Source organism: Ambystoma mexicanum, chromosome 2p, assembly GCF_040938575.1.
Source record: "Ambystoma mexicanum isolate Mex_15411 chromosome 2p, UKY_AmexF1_1, whole genome shotgun sequence".
Lineage (NCBI taxonomy): Eukaryota > Metazoa > Chordata > Amphibia > Caudata > Ambystomatidae > Ambystoma > Ambystoma mexicanum.
Window position 1 is genome coordinate 659,980,347 of NC_090923.1, and position 24,118 is coordinate 660,004,464.

At 45.3% G+C, this 24,118-nt stretch overlaps 1 protein-coding gene across 1 annotated transcript in view; it reads right to left on the reverse strand.

The window, feature by feature from the left end:
- The window catches only part of CCER2 (coiled-coil glutamate rich protein 2), a 178,717-nt gene that overhangs the window by 36,015 nt on the left and 118,584 nt on the right, over window positions 1–24,118 (reverse strand). Inside the window, exons 2-3 of the mRNA XM_069644219.1 lie at window positions 14,057–14,103; window positions 13,268–13,361 (exon numbers count right to left, since the gene is read on the reverse strand). Of these exons, the coding sequence (XP_069500320.1) occupies window positions 13,268–13,361; window positions 14,057–14,103 (141 nt within the window). The remainder of the gene's footprint in view (window positions 1–13,267; window positions 13,362–14,056; window positions 14,104–24,118) is intronic.

Below are 24,118 nucleotides of genomic sequence, written 5' to 3' on the forward strand. Positions count from 1 at the left end.
AAAGCCTTTGACTCTATCCCTAGGAGCTGTCTTTGGGGAGATTTAGCTGCACTCTTCATGCCTAAGGGGCTTTTAAATTTGATTCAACTTTTCTACTCTGAAAACTGCATTGTCAAACAAACAAATAAAGGGGTCAAGAAAGGTTCTGCATTAGCTCCACTTTTATTCATATTATTTCTCTCTGAGTTTGACCCCCCTAATGCAGGCCTAAAGGTCAATTCCCCAAAACTGCATAACAACTGTTTTGGGGCACTTATATACACTTGTGACACTGCATTACTTGTCTTGACCCCTGGCGGACTGTACCAAGCCCCTATTTATTCTGATGAGTATTTCAGCACTCAAATCCTTAAGCTGAATATGATGAAAGCTAAAGTGGGGTGTTTGGTAAATGCAGAAATCCTGTCTCATGGCTCGTAAAGGGGGTGAAGATCAAGGAGGTTGAGTTCTTTTCTTACGTGGGTGTGCTTTTCTCCAAAGATGGAGTCTATCGCAAAGCACCCCAAATTGCATTTAGAATTGGTAGTGTCTAGCACTGCTTCACAAGAGAAAGCTAGGTGTACTTGTTATTTTCTGAAGGCCTAACTGAGCCTTTCAGAAAATCCAAATATGAAAGTAATAATGAAAGAAATAGAAGGGTCCCCTGAACTCAATAAATATGTTTGTTACAGGGAAGTCTGCAAACCACTGTCCAGCTGGGGGATCCAAAATATGATTATCTCTGAGTACTCCTCTCTGTCTCAGGTCAAACAAATTGTAAAGCAGAAAGTGTTGAGTCAAGATAAACATCTGAGCAGGCATATGGGGTCACCAGAAATCTCTATAATTCCTCCTGGACTCTTCTACCTCCCCCTCGTAGTCTCCCAAGTTTCCCTTCTTTTGAATATCACTTTTACTCCTTATCTAATCCTTTCCGTGTCTCTCTTCATGTCGTCAGTCGCCCCCCTGGTCCACTCGTTGATTTTCTTGAACATCTTGATCTACTCTTATCCCACCTTCTCCCATTTTCTCCCCTCTCTTTCTCCTTGGGGATTTCAACCTCCCCTCCGCTAACTCATTGTTCCCTTTGCTGTTTTCACTTGCTGACTCTTACCATTTGTATTTTCATCCCCCCCTTCTCACCAGTCTGGTTCCTGCCTAGACTTACTTTTTTTCTCACTTCCTCCTCCCTCTCCTGTGTCTTCCTGCCCCTTTTACGCTTCTAATCCCTTACTACTCCTGTTCTTCCTCGACTATCTTTAATCACTATAATCTTTCTTCTTTCGATCCTCTATTTTTTCTTTCCTCTTTGCACTCTTCTCTTCCATCAATCTCACTTTCTCTTCCTTTTCTCCTGATTCAGCTGCTAGCACTCTACATTCTTCTGTGCTATCTGTGCTTGACTCAAATTTTCATTTGTAGCCTTTTTCTCGGACTTGTAAAACTCCACAGCCCTGGCTCTCTCCAGATCTTGTCTCCCTTCGCCGCAGTCTGCGTAAAGCCGAGTGGTAATGGAAAAAATGTGTGTTCCCCCTTTGATCTCATTCTGCTCTCAACGTTGCACTGCTCTTTTGACTTTGCTTTACTTATTGCTAAAATATCTTATTATTCGGAAGTCACACTCCCTATCCTACCAGCCTCGTCGCCTCTAACAGCTTCTTCACAATATTCTTACTCCTAAAGCACCTGATCCATCTGCTTTCTTGTCTCTCTCTTCTTCTGACTTTGCAAACTATTTCACATCTAAAGTAGAAAACCTCCACTCAGCTTTCATTCCTTCTGTTACTCCTTCCCCTTATACCTGTCCTGTTCTACCACTACATTCCTTTTCATCATGATGACCCCACTACTTCTCCTTCTGATCCTCTTCCCTCTTCTTTTATCCCTCAAGAATGTCCTCATTTTATTCCCTATGCCACTTCTCTTATTACTCATCCTTTGCAAATTCTTGCTTTCCCGCCACCTATAAGCATGCACTTATTCCTCCCATTCTGAAAAAACCTTCGCTTGACTCATATATTCCTCCTAACTTCCACCCTATTTCTCTTCTGCCTTTCCTTTCTAAGGTTCTTGAACGGGCTGCCTATACTCAGGTAACCTGCTTTCTGAATCTCCATTCTCTTCTCCCCACTCTTCAGTCTGGCTTTTGCCATTCTCATTCTACAGAGACTGCTCTTCTACATGTCTCAAACTCTCTCCTCGCAGCTTGTCACTCTAAACTCTCCTCTATTCTTATTCTTCTTGACTTGTCTGCAGCGTTTGACACTGTTGATCACGCTCTCCTTATGCCTTCAATTTCTACCTTGGATATTTCAAGGCCTGCTCCTGAATGGTTCCGTTCCTATTTTTCCCTATGGTCCTAATCCGTAACCTGAGCTGGGAACTCATCTCCTTCACTCCCTCTTGTATATGGTGTTCCTCAAGGTTCAGTACTTAGTTATCTTCTTTACTCTCTTTGTACTGCTCCTCTTTCTACTCTTATTTCTTCCTTCCATCTTTCTTTTCATCTGTACGCCGATGACACCCAGATCTTTTTCTCTTTTTCATCTTTTGATTCTGCTCTCCATTCTACTGTTTCAAACTGTCTTTGCTGTTCAAAACAGGATCTCCTTTCATTTTTTACATCTCAAACCCTATACAACTGAGGTCCTGTTCTTTCCTACCTCTACTATTTATCCCATTCTTTCTCCCCCCGCTCACTCCTTTCCTCCATCTTCTCTTCCTTTCTCGCCATCTGCGTGCAACCTGGGCGTTATCGTTGATCCATCTCTCTCATTTTCTCTTCATATTTTCTCTATTGCTGGCTCTTGTCGTTATGCACTTTTCAACATCGGTTGTGCTCGCCCCTATCTTTCTTTTCATGCCACAAAATGTCTTCTTTTCTCTCTTGTCTTTTCCCACATTGACTATTGCTCGTGTCTACTGCTTGGTCTTCCTGCGTCCCGTCTTCTTCCTCTTTGTTCTGTTTATAATTCCTCCATTCGTCTCCTCTTCTCTTTAGCCCCTCGGTCTTCCATTACACCCTCCCTACTTTCGATTCCATTACTCCCTTTTGAATCTTGTCTTCTTTACCACTTTCTCTCAATTGTTTGCAAATGTACTCATGGTCTGCCCCCCCCCCCCTTTATTTCTCCTCTTTACTCTAGTTCTACATCCCCTCTCGATCCCTAAGATCAAAGAATGTATTTCTTCTAACTGTTCCTAAACCTCCCTGTGCTTCTTCTCATTTCTGTTCTTTTGCTCCCCTGGCTCCCAAACCCCGGAACAAACTCCCTTCTCCTTTACTTCGTTCTGCCTCATCTCTTTGTATCTTTCAATGAAACCTCAAAACCCATCTCTTATCTTCTCTTGTCTCTTGATTCCCTGGCTCCCCACTCTGCTGATTTTCCTTACGTCGATATTTTAGCGTGATAATTGTACTGCTTTTGATATATTTTGGTCATTGCCTTTGCCTAAAGTCGCTTTATAAATTCAATAAAATAAAAATTAAATTAAATGAAATAAAACAAACACCTTATCTTCGCTGAAACTCTTCTAGTTATTGTCCAAATTTAGTGTGTGGAGGCGAACTATGTAACATGAAGTCTGCTTTTGCACTGAAGGGTTTGTTTGTGTCTATATGGCAATGGTTTGTATCACCTGGTTTGTGTCATCTCGCTTCTATTACTGAGGCCAAGGTTTCTCTGGATTTGTGTTGATTTCACATGTACTTTATTTGCACTGTATCTGTGCAATATTAATATTCTACCTAAAGTAGCACACACTCTGTACATTTTTTAAAGCGACTGTGTTACTTTCCTTCGTGCATTACAACATTTAACATCCTTGCCTTTGTTTACTTTGAAATTAATTAGTTTGGCAACAGCAGCATTAGCAAGCAGTGCCTTGGTGCAGTGCTTTGGGTTTTGACATCTCTACCTTGCTGATTGTGATTTTGTAGACCTTTGGGACTCTTCAGCATATTGCGTGCTCCATTTGTTTTGACTACAGGACCTAGAAGTCCTGGCTCGGCTGGAAAGAAAACGTCAGGCGCTTCAGCGCCAGCGCTTCCAAGCCAAGCCGGTCTTTGCCGGTCTTCGCCATGCATCACCTTCATCACCTGGATCCCTGCCTCTCTCTGTAAGTTTGCCGGATTCCGGGTGCGTCGGTGTGACTGGCCTAGGCGAAGTTTGGACTTGCTTTTCTATCTGTCTGTCCTTGTTCCTAAGTACTCCCTTACAATATATGTCCCCTTGCCCCTTTGGTGAGCTGTGATGGCTCCTGTGTTTCCAATCTAATTGTTACACCAGTAGAGCTTAACACCTACGATTCTCGTCTTCTACATAAAAAAAGCAAAGTGTTTGCACTTTGTCTACACTCAGCCTGTTAAACACTAGATCACTCCTGAAGCATGGGATCGGGTGGAAGACCATTTATTGCAGAGAAAGCCCAATCTGTTTGCCCTCACTGAAACATGCCTTGACTCCTCCATTCCCAACAATGCCACTCTATGCTCTCCTCCCGACTACACTATTTTCCGTGCTGATTGGGAGGGTAGCAAGGGGGGAGGGGTGGCACTTATGTCCAAAAAACATCTTGACTGCCATGTTATTCCGCAAGACAGTCCTGAAGCCTGACAATCCCTCTGGGTAAAAATTAAAACTCCATAGAATTCCTCATTAAATGTGCTCATCATCAACAGACCCCCTAAAAGTATGCCACATTTTGAGGAGCAAATTATGGAGCTGATTTCTCATATTACTAAGTCAAGGAACGCTCTAATCATTCTTGGGGACATTAATTATTGGGCCAATGACATCAGGGACAAGCAGGGCCAGGCCCTCTCTGACTCTCTGTCCGGTTTGGGACTTAAACAGTGGGTTGATATTGTCACCCATGTAGGAGGGCACACCTGAATTGGCTGGTCTCTCAAAACCTCCTAATTCTGCAACTCCAGGTGCTGCCCTGTGTATGGTCTGACCATTCACTGATAAAGGCATCATTTATTCTTCCAAAACCTTTAGCTAAGAAGGACGCCTTACTCTGGATTACCAAGGACACTCGTAACTTTAAAAACGTTACACCTGAAAAGTTTTCGTCTCACCTCGTTTCAAACCTTAAACCCCTGTCCAGCTTTTCTCAGTCTTCCCCGTTGGTGGACCACCTTACCACTACTCTAAAACAAGCCACCATTGACCAAAAACTATTAAGCCTGGAGTGCACCATAACACCTGGTTTACTGACAAGATCATCTCCACTAGGCAGGAAAAAAGCCAGACTCATAACAGCAGTATAAACTGGCTGTTATGAAATATAAAACAGACATTATTTCATCTAAATCCTCTTACTACAACAACCGGATAAATAATGCCCGATCCAATGTTAGTGAGCTCTTTAAAGTTCTACAAGATTTTCAGGAGCCACCTATTCCTAGCACTATTACTAAGGATGCCGCTTGGTGTCAGTCTATCCATGATGGCTTTCTGGCTAAAATTGCAATTCACAGAGAGACCATCAATAATCTTGTTATCAAACAGGATGATACCTGTCTACAGGATCCCTCCATCCCCCCAGATATTAGCAATGTACTTTGTTTTCACTTCTCTCACTACACCATTGAGCAAGTCACTAAAATCATTCAGGAACTTAAACCCACCTCCTGTCCAGCAGACACATGCCCTGTGGATGTCTTTAAGGACTCTATTGAAGTACTGGCACCCTGGATGACCAGGCTCATTAACCTCTCCTTGGACGAAGGAGGCATGGATCACGCCTTTACTGAAGAAACCTGGCCTTGATCCCCTGGTCCCAGATAATTATCGTCCTATCACGAATGTGCCTTTTATACTTAAAATCATGGATAAAATAGCATATCATGAGTTGCAAAAACACATTGAAGTTCATGGGATTCTAGGTACACGCCAGTCGGTGTTAAGGGCTCAGCACAGGACGGAAACCGCCATGCTGGACCTTAGATCCACATTGGCCGGCATGGTGGATAAGGGTCATCCTGCCCTGATGATGCTCCTCGACCTCTAGGCGGCCGTTGATTTGGTTGATCATTCGCTTCTGGTGACATGCTTGAGGGAGGTCGCTAACTGTTCTTCTTTGGCCTCCCAATGGATTTCATCCTTCCTCAGGCCCTGCTCTGTCCGTGTGGCTGTTGGAGAAATGAGCTAGAGTTCCACAGGGGTCATGCCTCTCCCCAACATTGTTTAACATCTACACTCGCCCCCTGCTTGGCATGCTGGATGCACTGGGGGCTCGGTATACTAACTACGCCAATGATACCCAGGTCATTCTCCAGCTGAGCGGGAATTATATTCAGGACTCAGCGGCTATTAATGCCATATTTAAAGCCATCCAGGATTGGATGGCTACCAACTCACTCGCCCTCAATTGTAAAAAGACTGCGCTTTTAATCGTGGCCTCTAAAGCTCGCATGGCCAGATTGGGTTCTGCCTATGCCAACTTTACAATTGCCTCGAACATCATCACCGTTTTGAAGAAGGTGAAGACACTGAGAGTCGTCTTAGATGAGTAACTCTCTATGCGTCCCCATATGGCCTTCATACGTTCCTCCTGTAGTCTGATCACCAAACAAATTAATTATATTCATCCCTTTCTCTCAATTAACAACTGTGCCCTGCTCGCCACTGCTTTAGTAAATTCTAGGTTAGACTATTGTAATAGTCTCCTAGGTGGTATGCTGCAAGCTAATATACAATCCCTGCAGGTCGCACAAAACAATGCGGTCCATGCTATACAGGGTCTTCCAAAATCTGCTCATATTTCTGAAGCTAGAAGGTCCCTTTACTGGTTACCCATGAGGCAGAGGATTTCCCACAAGATATGGACCTTATCCTTTAAATGTCAAAAAACCTGTGTCCTAGTTATCTTGTTGACAGAATAAAAGCTACAGTTCCTCCGCCTATCTTTCACTTATCCAACCAAGGCACAAATTGGTGCACTTTGGGGGGACCATCTTTCATGTTCAAGCTCCCTTGCTGTGGAATTCTCTACCCGGTCATATTCGTGTGATCGAAAGCATAGTTCCTTTTCAACCAGAACCCTGAATGACTCTTGCCTGCTTTCTCTTAACTCCGGCTTTTCTGATCACCTGTCTGTTTTTGTTCTTGTCCTGTGTTACGCTCTGAGGCCTACGGGCGTGTGGCGCTCTATAGAAATTAAAATAAATAAATAAGCAAATAAATAAATAAATAATAAATAAATAAATAAATAGGGCTGGTCCTAATGAACAGGTTGAATATGCTTCCTTTAAATGATAATGATAATGAGTATCCTGAAAATGTAACATGTTTTCCGTTTCTCGAGACCTGGGGCCTCATTATAAGTCAGGCGGTAAAGGGTTAACTACACTGATAAAGGTGCCGGGGCGGCGCTGTCAACCCTGTACCGCCTGATTACGAGGTCCCCTCGCGGGACCCGGTCTGCACGTCTGGTTTTACCTGCACGTTTTACCAGACGTGCAGAGCGGGTCCCACGAGGGGAAGTGGGAGCAAACAACGGGCCGCTCGTAATCGGCCCGTTGTTTGCTCCCTTTCCCATTCCCATTCAGCCCTTTGGGGGCTGAAATGGGAATGGGGAAGGTCCAGGCCTGGGTTTCAGAAGGGAGGAATTATCAGGCCCTCCGAACTCGGAATGGCCCGGTAATTACCCATTCTGGGAACCCGGACCCGATTTTGGCAGCAGCCATGCCGCCAATAGCGGCATGGCTACCGCCTAAGTCGTAATGACGGCCCTGGAGTTGGGTAACTCTGCTTTATAGCTAGACATCCAAAATAGTAATGAAACCCGGGGATTACGCTGTTTCCAAAAGCCCTGAACAGGCTTTTAATAATTCTGAAAATTTCTTTCAATGCGCTCTTTCTTCCACCCTACTGGAACAAATGCCCTGCATACCTCAACCAAAAAACCAAAAATATGAGAGCTACATCCCACCAAACAACCGCATAACTTCAAGCGCAAAGAAACTTTCCAACACACGGTCAAATAAAAAAAGAGTCATGGATGATGAAAACTAGTAGCCAGAGGGATCTACTCCAGGCACAACATAAAGACCCATTTGAAAGGAAGAAAACCACATTCAGTTCAGAAAAGTACGGAAAACATGCTTTTAAAACAAATTGTTTGCTAACTCTCTCTCCACCCACATATAATGTGCAGAAGTGCTACCTCCTAGGCACTTCCTCCCACTCCTTACCCAAAATGTATTTCCTAATCTGCATGCCCCAAGGACTTTTAATGAGAGGTTGACCATATTCCTCTACCATGTGATGCTGTACTGCGCCTTTCTATGGGCCTCATTACACGGAATGCGGTAAGTGTTTACCATTACCGGTAAGGGTATTGGTACCGGTAAACCCTTACCGCCTTACTACGAGGTCCCTTTGCGGGACCCGACCTCAACGGCTGGTTTTACCAGCCATTATGGAACGGGCCCGCAAAGGGACCTTGGAGGCAATTACGGTACCGCAATTTGCGGTACCGTAATTGCCACCTTCCCCATTCCCATTGAGCCCTATCGGGGCTCAAATGGGAATGGAGAAGTGCCATGGTGAATGGGGAATTACCGCCCCCACACACCTTGGAATGTTGCGGTAATTCCACCATTCACCATGGCGGACTCGGTACGGTACCGGCGGCAACCATGGCGCTAATAGCACCATAGTTACCGCCTACCATGTAATGAGGCCCTATGTCTTTCATTGCTGCACCATGAAGTGGATGTTCTGCCGTAGGTACCTTGTAAACCAATTAAAAAATAAACAATTATAACAATGTTGCAGGTGCAATGGAGATTCTACCTCACAATATGCAGAGTATGCAGAGAATATAATACATGGTGTACCACCCACACCTCTACACAGCCTTGGTGCATTAGATGGTCTACAGTATCTCCCTAGACTCAGCAGTCATTGTAATTAATGGAGTATCTGTATCTCGCATGTCACAGCGGATCCATGTGGAAATGTGTGAAAGCTTTCGAATGCACGGCAGGTCTATTGCATAGTGCATTATCCATCTCCAGTACTCAACATTACTCGGCGGGTGTATAGGATCGTGCACAGCCTCTCTCCCATATCCAACAGCTCTATTGTGTAGTCCATGGTCTATCTGCCACACCCGGCAGGTCAGCGGTATATTGCGTGCTGTGTCTCTAGTGCTCAGAAGTTCTATGTCGAAGTGCATGATCTATCTCCAATTTTCATCAGGTCTATGCAATAGTGCACAGTCTATTACCAGTGTGCAGCGGGACTATGGTATAGTGCCTGCCTGCTCTCCAGTCCTCGGAAACTCTATTGCAGCTATAGGGCAGTGTTGATCTCCAACACACAGCCGCTAGATGCCACTGCATGGCTGTTTTCCAATACTCCTAATAACAAAAACCAGGGGGAACAGAAACGTCATTGCTGCTAATGATTTCTTGGGCCTCAAATCATTTCAACACTCCTGATTACTTGTCACATATCAAATCATTGAAACACTTATTGAGGCACAAAAGTATCAATTTATTGATTATACTATTTTTAAAACAAATATACGCAATAGACATATCCATCTGGTACATACATTCTATTAATATTTGGTCGATTCGCCACTGGTTCATACAGCGTATATAGAATACGTGTTCACACATGTTGCTTTGACATTGAATACCCACATGCACCCTGGTGGCTACAGGGGATCTCTCTATATTCTCGAGTGTGCCCTAGTGGTCACCAGCGGGAACTCTGGAGATTTCTGGTAGGCCTTTACACTCTGGGCCTCTTTTGTGTGGTAACCTATTTTATTTTCAAATGTTCTCATGGGAAAAGTGTTGGGGGTGCAGAAATTGTGTGATATGGGGCCAATTTAAAAAAAAAAAGATTCCTGGGCCTCTTTTGCTTCCCAGTTCACTCCTGGTGGCCACTTCGACTTAAAAGACAAAACAACAAATCACGTAATTACTCTGCCATCATTGTGAGGTGTGGATTTCTCATAACCACCCGAGTAGTTGTACTTAACAGGGCTTCTTGCTGTTATAATTTCCCTACATGCGTATGTGTAAGTCCTAGTTTTATTGTACTGGACCTTCTGCAAGGGATTCACTTCTTGGAACTGTCTTAGAATTTCAACCAATGCTCTACTTGTATCTAAAGTAAATGTACATATTTTCAAATGAATAACTCAAAAAGGCCTGACAGCACTGAAAAATTCTTTAGACTTTAGTGCATTTTGGTGGAGTTGAAAATTGCACCTACCCTATAGGGTATTGCTCCCTCTCTTGTACCAACATTTATTCGGATCCGCTGCTATTGGTTGTAACCTGTTTGAGAGTTTAGTGCGCATCCTGGTGTAACCATCACGTGTCGGTGCCTAATAGACTCCTGGGAGTTGTAGTGCTATTTGGTATCAGTCATTACCACTCGATTAGGAGGTGGTTCCTGGGGGGAGCAATGCAAGTATTACATGTTTGGTATATTCTGCCTCCTGGCTGCTAACCCACGTAATCAGCAGCGTTTTCCTTTTATGGAGCAGCCATCACGTGTCGGTGCTTGACAGACTCCTGGGACTTGCAGTGTTATTTAGAATTAGGAGGAGGACGCAAACACTGGGAGCCCTTCCTTCTGTAGTATTCCGCTTTTCAGGTTACTGCTCTTCTGTAGGTCTGAGTGTTGGTGTGTATGTTTGGAATATGGAGTTTTGGCCTTTGGGGGGGTGGGGAGTGGGGGTTCCACAGAGTGACAGTTAGTCTTGGAGCTGGTTTGGTGCTGGATGCCATAGGTTTCACACATAGGTACTTACTTACCTGTTCCTGGCACAATGAAGGCACTTATTATACTTACGTGTCCAGGTGTAATACTTCAGAACCGGGAAGGACCCTACAACACCTTCTTATTGTAGAAGTGATTTCCAATACTAAGCCGGTCTAGGGTTTAATATTTATTCTACTTCCAGACCTTAAAAGATCTATGTCTCCCAACGGCCCAAGGCATGTAAGCGTTATCATTTATAAGCACATGGGCAGTCCTACAGGAGTTTGCATACAAAAAACATTTTTCAGTCTCTTTCTAAAATCAAGTCGATTTTTTAAATCTCCTTAAGATCCTGTGGTGGTGCATTAACCAGCACCTGGAAAGATCTCACCATTGCTCACCATTGCCTTTTTCTGATACTGGTTAAGAGCGAGGGTTGGGGGGATCTGAGCACACAGGGCATAGATTGCATCGATTATGGCATAGTGTTTTGTCAATCTCCATTATTTAGCACATATTTGTGATATATAGTGCTTGGCCAATTTCCGATACTCATCAGGTCTATGGCACAGTGTATTGATTGAATGCGGATCCGAGGAACCGGGTCTCAATCTTGTAGAAAGAAAGATGAGTGATGCAAAGCAATTTGAAGGGGGTGCATTTGGGAAAAGTTAGATAGTGGAGGGAAGATAGTGCTTGGGTGATGTGATCAAAGTTCGTGGGAGAAGGAAGACATAACTAACCATTGTATGTCAATGCACCCTGTATTCTAGTAAATTAGGTCATCATCAACTTAATATTATTGTTACCATTACCTCTTACATAACAATTGGGTTTTGGTGTACATAGCTCAAGGGTATATGATATGATATGATATGATAGGTTATTTATAACGTGCTTAAAACCCGGACGTTTCTAAGCGCGGACCCGGGGATCGAACCTGTGGTGTGGACCATTGTGTCAGGTTCAATATATATGATGGACAGCATAGCTTTATGATGCTTGGCATCCTAGACCTGTTGTTAAATTCATATTGAAATACTGAACATTATGTTAGTCGTTGGGGTTAAGAGTTTAGAAAGAGACAGCTGGCAAGTCATTATAAGGCCATTGGGGGAGAATTTGTTTCACTGATGGTATTCTTATTTTGTTAATTGGCCTATTTTATGGATCAATTTAGTGAGGTTTACACAAGATCTGGCAATGTGATCTAGCACATTAAGATTATAGAAAGACAGTCCTATAGGTAGGTTCTGAGTGTTTAACATTGCATTGAAGTTATGGCATACTGAGTGAATGGGGGCACTCACAACCTGGATAAAATGAGGGATTTCACATTATACAGAAAGTACCTAGCATGAATATTAGTATCCTCACACCAAATATTAAAATCTCCTAATATGGGTAGTAGGGGGTACTCTAAGACGTTCAAGTTCTGCCTCACAGTACCAACTGAAAGTTAGGAGTTAACCAAACCGCCAAAAGCAGGATGGACAGCCTGCACCAAACATATATTCGCCAGGATGCAGAACACAGCATATTTTCGTAAGAGTGTTGGCATCTTCCACTGCGTGCCATGTCGAAAAAGTCATGTCATGCAGCAGGAGGTGTCCATAGAGTTTGGATTTATTTATTTATGGGGAAGACAGACAAGAATTCAATAAGCCAGTACAGCCTCCCGTCCTTTGTTCACCATCAGAACCAAACCTCCAACCACCATACAGTTCCAGGATCCAAGTGTCCGCTGCACAGACCATCCCAAAGCAAACGCAGGTGACTGTCAAACTTTCGCCTAATGGATGTAATCATATTCTTGTGTTGTCAGCCCATAGTGTGTGCAGTGTTCTTGACCCTTAGCCCACTCTTGGATATCCAGCAGCACTGATGGTAATCCTGAGGTCAGATCTACTTGGGGAATTTGGCTAAGCTTCACCTTGAAGCAAGTCTTGTCTTCACGAAAGCTAGTCTCATTGTCTGCCAAATCAGTGCCAGACCTGATTAATACAAGACTATATCTATAGTGTATGGCGTGGCCTGTGTAACCTCCTAGACTCAGCAAGTCAATGGTGCAACACCAAGACTTGCTGCCATGATGCAACAGCTCTGTGGTGTAATACAGTCTCACAATACTCAGCAAGTGTAAAGCATAGCAAATGATCCTTCTCCTTACACTCAGCAGATTCAGGATGATCTACCCTGTCTGTCTTCTAAAACACTGCTGATCCATGATGTAGCTTTATCTCCAGAAACCAATGATGCAGAACACTGCACTCTGAAACACTCAGCGAGTGCATGGCTTGGTCATTGTTGCCTGCTCTAGTGGTCTGTACATGAAGAAGAACACGATCCAAGGTTCCAAGTTTTCCACCGTCTTATAGCTCATCAACTCTAATATGATTCTGATCATGGATTATTACAAAGTGTGTGTGTGTGTGTGTGTGTGTGTGTGTGCATGTGCAACATGCATGTGCGTGCCACACATATTTACAAACTGTTCATTAGTTGTGCATGTTTACCTCCGTGTCACTCCCATGCCTTCCGGTCCTTACCTTCCTTCAGGATTCTTCGGCATTCACTGCTAACAGGGGCTGGACTCGGCTTGGACAGAGAATCTGCCAGGACCTCCATGATGCACTTGCTAACCTGGCATTAGGATAGACAGAAGAAACCCTCTGGTTACTCCGTGTTGATACTGATGGTCTTTGCAGAAAGGCAACAATTTGCTGCCACAACAATGAGCTGTTGGTCAATACTGCTGAAACCCACAAGGCTTAAAAATTCTATATTTTACCATGTAGCCAGAGCTCATCTAGAGGACCCCACCTAGAGCTGAGGTACCCCCTCTATGGAGCAAGTTAAGGGGACGCAAGAGCTGTTGGAGTACATCTCTGTTGACAGAAGAGATTGTGTTATGGGAAAGGGGGTGATTTTTGTGAACATTGGCATTGAAGGTCAGCAGATACAAACGACATGATCAGTGGTGTGGCCAAGGTAAAGGCAGGGCCATATTGAGAATGTAGGGCCCTGATGACAAGGTGAGTGAAACCCAGTGGCCTGCAGCAGATTCCCCTGGTTGACGGGGAATGAAGTCTGAAGCCCCTTTCTATTTAAATATCCCAGTTATGGTGAAGATAATCTGCAATGACTGCTGGAGACAGCAGATGGATTACATTGGCTGTTAGCATCAGCAGATGTACTACAGTAGCTGCTGGTGACATTAGATAAACTACAATGACTGCTGGCCACAGCAGAGTCCCCAGCAGACCCTGGCATATAGACCATCATTTCAATCTCCTTCTTCTACTCCTAGGAGTTGGTGAGTGCATAGTTCAGCTTACCTTCTCCTCCTCTTCTGAGAGCTGGGTGGACAGTGGAACGGAGCTAGCTGGAGAATAAAAAAAGATTGATTTAACACAAGTCTAGAATTCACAAGCTGACTGAGGATAAAAGCTCCACCCACCCGTGTTACCTGGGAGAGGTGACAACCCAAGTGCGGTGCGCATCATAAATACCCCCCTCACACACAAAATCCCGCCCGCAACATTCACAATGCCTAAGTAAAGGACTAAGCAAAAATCAGATAACACAAGTTACCTCAAGAAGGATCTCACCAAGGGCTATTGACAGGTACCATTAAATCCAGCAGACAAATTAAAAACAGCCTTCAACACCCCAAGAAGACTATTTCATGTAAAAGTCCTACCGTTCAGACACCAGGGGGCCCCATCCACTTTCCAGGGATGATTATTATTATTATTATTATTATTATTATTATTATTATTATTAATGGACCATATTTTGCAACCCTATTCCAGCTTCTGCGGCGCATATTTGGACAGCATAGTGATGCATAGTGAAACCTGGGAAGACCACTGTTCCACCAATGTGAGATAACTAAAGCCCTGAGGAAAGCAGGCCTAACCGCTAACCTCAAGAAATGTAATTTAGCCCAATCAGAGGTAAAATACTTGAGGTTCTTCATCAAACAATGGGTTGGTCCAACCCCAGATAGAAAAAAGTCCAAGCTGCACAGGAGACACCTGCCCCAAAGATGAAAAAGGACCTGACAGCATTCTTAGGATTTACCGGTTACTAGAGGAGGTTCATCCCAAACTACTCCACCATAACCTCTTGTCTCATTGATAAGCTAAAGAATGTCTAACCACAGAAACTGCGGTGGCAGAAAGAGGATCAGGCCAGTTTTGACATGCTGAAATCCATTCAGTGCAGCAAACCAATACTGAAGATACCTAACTTTAACAAAGAGTGTATTCTCCAAACCGACGCCTCAAAGGAAGGAATCAGAGACATGCGCGCTCAAGACTATGATGGTGTGGAACACCCTGTGCTATACGTCAGCGGGAAGTTGTTCCCCCGAGAAATAAACTATGCTACCATCGAGCTATAGGCACTGGCCATATAGTGGGCAATCGGGTACTTCAAGTGCTACTTAACAGGTAGGAAGTTTAGGTTGGCCACTGGTCATTCATTGCTCACTTGGCACATTTTACCCAAGGATAATGCAGCTGTTTTTAGACCTACAAGCCTTTTTCTTCCAAGTAGAGCACAGGAAGGGAAAGGAACAGGGAAACATTGATTTCCTGTTACAATTTCCCTTAGAGGGAGATGGGGAAGCCAGCCGCATTAGAGGAAGCTTATGTGACGAGTCACTAAGTGTCATCACTTCTCCCCAGGAGGGAGACTTTTCCCATAATACTAGGGAGGTGCAGCCGCTACCCAATATTAAGCCTAGGGGTGGCTCAATGTGGGAGGGCTTCATGGGGAGGAACTCCCCTCCTTGGAACAAGGACAACCACGTAGGATATGGCCCGGTAAACACCATTGCACCAATACATATTCTAGCTCCTTTTTTCTCTGATAACCTCTTTTTACTCAGTAAATCCATGCACTATTATAATACAGAAGACCCCAGTGTGACCATAAGTACCATGATGGTGAAGAACATGGGAACCATGCAGATCAATATTTACAGAAGTGCTGGTACGAGGTGGCCCCACAGAGGTATAAGGATTGGGGCCAGGAGAGAGAAAAGGGATTTACACAATGGGCCAAATGAGACTCTGCTACATTGTATAAAAACTGACAATGGACTAAGTGATGTGTCAAGCCCAGCTGTGTGAACCTGGGAGTAAAGAGTTTGTCCAACACAGGAGTTTAGCACACCGAGGAAGGAAAGACCGAAGAATGCCAGCAGCCTACTGCATGCGCTTCCAAGGAGGACCGCAGGAGCAGGCCTTTACAACCGGCCAGAGGGAAATCGAGCGCAGTAAAACTGTTGGTTGAGTTGCCACTCAACAGCAGAAGGCAGCATGAAATGTCTGCAGAAGCTGGAGGACCGCTGTCCCCGATAGCGTCGGTGATGCACCTATACCCAAATCAAAGTGATGGCTGTTGCGGGAGACCCGGACGAGATGCAGCGGTGCAAGTAAAACAGGATAAGGCTAACTCCCCTCAACCCCTTGGTAACCACAGTTCCCAGGGGACACCAAAAGGCCCATTGTGTAGCTCAGCTCTTCTTCCTCATCCCAGTGGCCATACCAATAAGTCAACTGACCACTAGGCAAGGGTTGAGGACCGCTACCATCAAGAATGTTGCATCAGAGGAATTCTCCCTCATTCCAGTGGCCATACCAATAAGTCCACCGACCACCAGGGAAGGGCCAAGAACCCCTACCATCAAGAATACTGCATCTGAGGAATTCTCCCTCGTCCCAGAGCCTGTGCCAATAAGTCCACTGACCACCAGGCAAGGGTTGAGGACCCCAACCATCAAGAATACTGCATCCAAGGAATTCTTCCTCGTACCAGTGACCATACCAATAAGTCCACTGACCACCAGCGAAGGACGAAGACCCCTACCATCAAGAACACTGCATCCGAGGAACTATTCCTCATCCCAGTGCCATACCAATATGCCCACGGACCACCAGGGAAGGGTCGAGGACCCCAACCAAGTCCAGATAAGCAACAAAAGAGACTATCTTCATCGTAGTGGCAGGCATAATCCCACTACTCATATGAGAAGGGTCAAGGACCCCAACATTAAGGGAAGTGAAGTATACAACGTCTGCATCCGATGAAAGCTTCCCTGCATCAGTGACAAACCCACAGCCACTGACCACCACAGAAGGGTCTAGCACCCCAAAAATCAAGAACTGAGTCAAGGAGAAAATCCTTCTCAATTCAGTGGGGCGTTGAAGCCCACTGAAGGCAATAGAAGGGTCTTGGACCTTGATGAAAGAAATGTGAAAAGGGCCTGGAATCCAGGCAAAGAGAATACCAATATAAGAAAGAGTGGAAGTTTGCTTACACTTGGGAAGAATGGCAAACCCTATTGAATGACTGTGAAACACATCAGGTGAACCGAAGAGCATCAGAGGAAGAGAGCAATACCCCCTGGCCTCTGAAAGGACGTGGAAGTCAATACCCAGTCCAGGAGAAGCCAGTCATTCTCCTAGATCAGAATCTACTTACTTTGTCTTATCTTTTGTGGAATAAAATATCGGCGTCAGGGGAAAGGAGTCATTCCCCCTGGCTCTAGAACATTTTGGACAATTTTCAAGAAGGACTCTCAGCATCCACCAGAAGACGGGAGACATTCCCCTGGTTGGAGAACTTGTATGTTATTAGATTTCCTTAGTTGTAGAGTGCAAGGGCTAGAGATTATTTATTTGACAGACATTCTGACGGTTCTTTTAGTTTTGGTTGAGGCAGAGAAACCGCTCATAGTTATAGGGCCAGATAGGTTTTTCTTTCAAATCTCAATAAATATTTATGAAAAATGTCATCCCCTCTGTCAGCCTCTGTCTCCTGCGCCCTTACTTCATGTACAATATTTTGCCACTGTAAGGTCCGGCCACTGAGATTTTGCCAATGTGACTTGTGCTAATGTGAGATTGTGCCACTATCAGTTTTGCCACTATACATTTTTGCAACTGAAATTATGTTAATGTTAGATTTTGCTAATGTGAGACTTTAGCATATTTTGCCACAGTAAGGTTTGGCCACTGAGACTTAGCTAATGTGAGTTTTCTAATGTGAAATTTTTCCACTATTAGATTTTATCCCTAGCAGATTTCGCTACTGCAAGGTTTGGCCACTCGGATTTTGTGAGTGTGACATGCTGCCAATGTGAGATTGTGCCACTATCAATTTTGCCACTGTTAGGTTTGGCCACTGAGATTTTGGTAATGTGAGCATTTGCTAACTGTAAGATGTCCACCAATGAGATCTTGCCATTGAGAAGAACTGTCACTGCAAGGCTTTGATACTGTGAAACCTCTTCCACTCTGAAAACTCTGCCATTCTGAAATTTTTTCAAATGTGAAGCTTTGCCACTGTAAGGTTCTGCCGCTGTGAGGCGAGCGTCGCTGCGAGGCTACCACCACTGTGAGGTTAAGCGATTGTGAGGCCACTAAATCCTAAGATTTTAAATGTTCCTACAAACTAACACGCAACCACCAAACAAAACACACACATATCTCTGCCACATCATGAACTTGAAATCAGGCAGCAATCCGCACACGCCTCCAACCCCCCACTTGTCCCCAACACACTCAAATCTCCACTGAAAACGACAATATAGATGCACAAAAAAATCTCACACAACAAAACAATACCAAACCCATGCCATCCAGAAGAAAACACTACACACAGTGATCGTTTTTCCCGAATTGAAGCTACCAACAGTACAGCAAAAGCTGTCGCTCTGCCTTTCCATCCCACTAATTAACCCTCCCTAACCCTCCTTCCTTTTTAGATCTGGATGAGCGCCTGGAGACCATGAGAATGGAGGTAGTGCGTGGTATCAATCTCAATAACATAACTATATTTATGTAGTACAAATCATTCAACTTGGGTCAGATTTTTCAAATCATAGAACCCCAATTACAACTTTGACAGGCTTAGATATCTACCCGCTAGTGTAGCACCACGGGCCACCTTGAGCCCGATGTATGATCGGGGCTTGCTGCAGCGGATATTGTAACACCACTGACCATCCTGAGCCAGATGTATGATCGGGGCGCGCTGCAGCGGATATTGTAACACCACTGGCCACCCTGAGTCAGATGTATGATCGGGGCACGCTGCAGCGGATATTGTAACACCACTGGCCACCCTGAGCCAGATGTATGGTCGGGGCACGCTGCAGCAGATATTGTAACACCACTGACCACCCTGAGCCAGATGTATGATCGGGGCACGCTGCAGCGGATATTGTAACACCACTGGCCACCCTGAGTCAGATGTATGATCGGGGCACGCTGCAGCGGATATTGTAACACCACTGGCCACCCTGAGCCAGATGTATGATTGGGGCTTGCTGCAGTGGATATTGTAACACCACTGACCATCCTGAGCCAGATGTATGATTGGGGCGCGCTGTAGCGGATATTTAACACCACTGACCATCCTGAGCCAGATGTATGATCTGGGTGTGTTGCAGCAGAGCACTGTTCAACAATAGCACTGCAACTCATCCAGATCTTTAACTTGCACCTGGGCACAAGTCAAATGCCCTGTGCCCAATGAGGTGCACACGGGCTTCCCCCTTACTGTGCATGAGCTGTTGTATGTGTGTGTGTCATTGTAGACTGCACCAAATGCAGGTGGCCAGAAAAAGTACATCAGGCCTGCATTCCTTAATATCCATTCGCACAGCATCTTGAATTGCATCTGCTGTCAGTTAAAGGGACAGCCATTGCAGTGCAAACAAGCATTGGCAATGCCAACAGTTTGGGCATTTGGGGAGACATGGCAAAGGGACTTGCCAGGCACAGCCATGGTGGTATTAACTGGCCAGTGATGGTAGCAGGTGCAAAGTGGTGCACGTTCCTTGGCATCTAATAGTAGTACCGGGCAAATGCCTAATACTTATGCACAACCCCAAACTGCTGGTTTTGGGAATGCTTGTTTTTAATAGTACTTCACTGAAGGACACGCAGCGTGCTTATACATCGAGTGGCTGAAGGCAGACCTGGTTAAGACATGTTTTTATTACACCAGTAGCGGGTTTGCAGCTCCAATTAAGTCCTTAACTCTCATTAACTCTCAGAAGACTGCTTTAAAAAATATGGCAGGCACTTCCAGTGCAACGTTTGATGGTAATGCTTGCTTAAAGTGAGTTCAATGAGTTCCCATTAGGAGGTGTTTTGGGCAGAGAGGGGCAGGTACTGGGTGGGAATGGCCATATGCATTAGCATTGCCATGGCCAGTCATTGGAAGGGCAAATAACCAAACAACACATACAGGCTGTGCTACCCACCTCATATGCCATTCCCCCCTATCTATACTCGAATGCAATAGTTTGCGCTTATAGGTGTCACAAGCGACGCCAATAGCCCAAACTACAAATAGATACGTGTCGTAAAAAAATACTTCCAGGATCCCAGAAGGCCACGCCATAAAGGTTTCCCCAATGCAGCGTTACTTTGATACATTGCCAGTTGGGGATTTGAGCTCCTAAAACCGGTGCTTTTGAGTTCCACAGGTATTGCGAACGAAAAGCTGGCTGGTCCCTTTAGCTGGCCTTTTTAACCTTACCCGTGTAGCTACATTTCACCTGGGGGCAAGTTACGTTTATCCATATTCATGTAAAGCTGGTGCCTGCGCAGGACGGTGCACGAACAAGGTTGGCAAGCTCATGCTAAATCCCATTTTACAGAAATGATGGAAATTGAACAAAATAGAACCTTGGAACTCGCCAATGCGGCGGGGGTGTTTGTGGAGTTAGGGGTGGGGCAAAGTAGCCCTGGTGAGTTGAGAAACTGCTCATGAAAACTGTACGTTTAGAACCCATTTTGGCACCGTCACATTAGCCCTGACCATTCTCTGCAGGGCTGCTATAGTTTTAATTGACAGTACCTGGTGCCTGGAAACACTTGTGCATAGGTGCCATACAGATGTCCAATAAATAAATAAATAAATACATAAATACATAAATAAATACCTGCCGTCGTCAACACGGCTGATATTGCATTTAACGAACAGTACTTTAACTAATCATCAACAGTGCCCGCCCATGTCAGCAGGAGTGCAGTACTTTTAGTTGGCAGAGTTGCTTTCCTTTATGTGCACTGTCAGAGTAGACACTTCTCAGTAGGCTGTGGTATTGTTGCTGAAGCTTTTCTGCATTTGTAGCAATGAAGTAGATTCCATCAAACTAACCACTTGCATGTGTCGCCTATTTTAAGCAGTGGGATTGAATATGCACACAGATATAAAAACAAGTCAAATGTATGAGAATGGAATACAAATATTGTGGACATTCGGCACCCTTGTGAACAGTCCTTCCAAACAAAACACCAGGGTACTTGGCGTGAGGGATCCTCATTTCACACGCAATGTTTGCCAATAACTTGCAGAGAGTTTAATCAAATCAGCCTGCACAAAAATAGCAACCCCTTGATCCCCATGCTCGACCTCTGCACAGGGAAGTGTCCAGAGGCACAACACAAATTGAATGCCCTACCTGGCAAAACGTGGTGAGGGTGATGGTGAAATGACAGACTTCCAAAGAAAATGTACACGCATGGGCCAATCTGGGGGTCCCTAAAAGCGTGGGCCCCACTATCCTGTAGGGTCTTTGGGGTAGTCTGTTTCACCCCTGGCACTGCCTGAGAAAGTCCAGAAAAGCTGACATTGTCAGGAATATAACGGGGTGTGGGTAAGTGGTATATCACCAGTCACCGGAAGACAAAGGCCTCATTACAAGTTTGGTGGTGCAGGAAAAAAGTGCTGTCAATTCCATTACCGCCCTTTTTTCCGCACTGCAAAAAACAGCCGATACTACTGACAACGGTAACACCAGTGGCAGTAATTCCGGCAATCCCACCATGCAGTCCCATTGACCTCATGGAATGGGGATTAAAATACCCCTGCCGGCACCTGTAATCTGCCGGTAATTCTGGCAGATCAGGCGCTGGTAACAGTATTACCGTTTAATGGTATCCTGCCTGATCTACAGGTGGAATACCACCAAACCTATAATGAGGCCCAATAGCTCTTCCGACAAAGGCTTGAAGTGTGCCACTGCCTTCAAATACGTGCTATCCATTGCAGACACACCCACTCCACCTCGCACCTCCGTAAGCAATTCTACACAGAAACATTCTCTGTCATGAACATAATACAGAGGATTCTTGATAACCTTCAGTTGTTGGTGAAATTGATTTTGTTTGATGTTCAGTGCAGTTGCTGGTGAGTTTGACTTTATTAGTTTTTCTCCATGTTAAAGAGATGAGGAGGGAGACCACCAGGGGGCGCAGGCAGCATGGCTGCCTGGTGCATCATCGCCTTAGTCTTGAGAGCCCAACGGCCCTTGTTTTCACTAAGAAGCCGACCATCAGCTTCATGAAGCCCCCGGGCTGCCATTAGCCCGGAATTACTGGGGTCCCTGGGACCGTAACGACCCACAAAACTGCCCTGTAAGAAACTGGATCTGCAACCGCAATGGCCAACATTGGAGCACGGATGTAGGCAGAGGTACTTGGCTATACATGAGAAAAACCCAATGAAGCCGGGCTTGGGCGAGGAACCTGCAGTTCGGGCAGTGTCGTACCGTTAGGGCCTGCAGAGAGGTGTGACCGACCAGTCGGCGTGAAGTCCAAGAACATGGATGCTGAGGAAAGGCTCTGGGCAATACCAAAAAGGCCCACCGCGCATGGTATAGTCTGAAACTCAATACTGCGGCTACCCAGCCACAGCTGATTTCTGCACAGTCTTTCAGCCTTCCAGTAAGAGAAGGTGGGTCCCGCTCACCAAAGGGCTGACCGGTGGGATATGTGGAAGTCCTCAGTGACCAGCTTCACCCCGTGCAATACCCCAGACCCAGTGGGGCCATCACAGAGTGCGGAGCCTTCAGTACGTACGGCTCGCTTTATCAACTTGGTGGCTGGCTCCAGCCCCCTACCCACAAAGGGAGATACTGCAATCAGGCAATATGAAGGCCTGTAGAAAGGGAAGGGTGTGGGGAGTGGCCAATGGGGCATCTACAGAGCTGGGGTCTGAACCGACAGAGGTCCTTGGCAGATGGCAGCATGAGGGGAAGTTACATCCTATAACTGCAACGGAACACAGCAATCACCCCGTTGCCCAGAGCAGTGCTACAGATAGCAGAGCTTGTTATTCCAAAGGAGGCACGTTGAGACATAGCAGGAGAACTTTGAAGTGCCGACTCCTCATTGTTGAACTGTAGCATTTCTGGGCATTATCTGAGCCGCACATGTTAGACCCGAATACGATAACAATGCTAAATAGCTTTCGCTGTCATTCTGACTAAAAAATAACGAGCCAGAACGAGGGTCCTTCACCTCCCCTCGGAGAACAAGAGGCTTCAACTAAAGAAGATGTCCGCCTGCTATTAGAGGAAATCAGGTCCATGAAGACAAGTGAAGTGACGGCCGCGGTATTGGAATGGAAAGGAAGAGTGGTGTAAGGAACTCAGGGTGGCAACAGTGAAGACAGACACAAATTATCACAGTTCAAGGGTGTTTATTAAACTGTGTGCAGGGTGGGAAAACACCTACTCTAAACCTTTATCTAAGATGGGAGCAAGCGTCGACCATCAAATGAAAATAAGGCAGTCCTAGTGGCGTTGTGGAAAATAAAAAGGGCCTATACTAAGAAACCTATTGCCAAACCTTACAACTAATACAAAAAGGGTGAAGGATAGTTTTCAAGAAAATAAAGAAGTGTTAACAAATAATATGTCAGGATGTGGTAGCCTGGATTTTCCTTCCCCAGGTTTTGGCCTCAGGATAAAGTGGGATCTTGGAGCACAGCACACACTCGAGCTTCCTCAGCACAAGTCAACATTTCTGTTCCAGTTTATCAGGAGCCTCGATGGCCAAGTCGCGTTTCCCTGTGAAAGTCTCTTGCCTTCGAGGGCCTGACTTGTTCAAGCAACAAAACAAAAGTTCCTTCAAAAAATGAAAGTTTGTTTCCTGGTTTTACTTAGGGTGAGAATTCTTCACCCTTGGGGTCCCCCTCTTCCGGGCGCCGACCCTTGTTCCTCGTGGTGTTGGGTGATTGCTTATCGCCCCCTGGATCTCCCTCTTCCTGGCTTAGATCCTAAAACAGTTCCTTTTGATATCAAGGCCTTCGGGGGTTGTGGTTTCCTGATCTCCAGGGCCTGATAGGTGTACCAAGAAAAGAACTAACTTACATACACAAAGTTCCATTTTATGTATTTTTTGGATGATGGATTCACCCCTGGGTCCCCCTCTTCTGGGCACAGACCCCCCTCTCTGCTTTCAGCCTCCCTCCACCGGGTTCACTATGGCTTATCTCGGGTGAGGGATTCACCCCTGGTTCCCCCTCTTCCAGGTGCAGACCCCGCTTTGCTTTCAGCCTCCCTCCACCGGGTTCACTATAGGAGC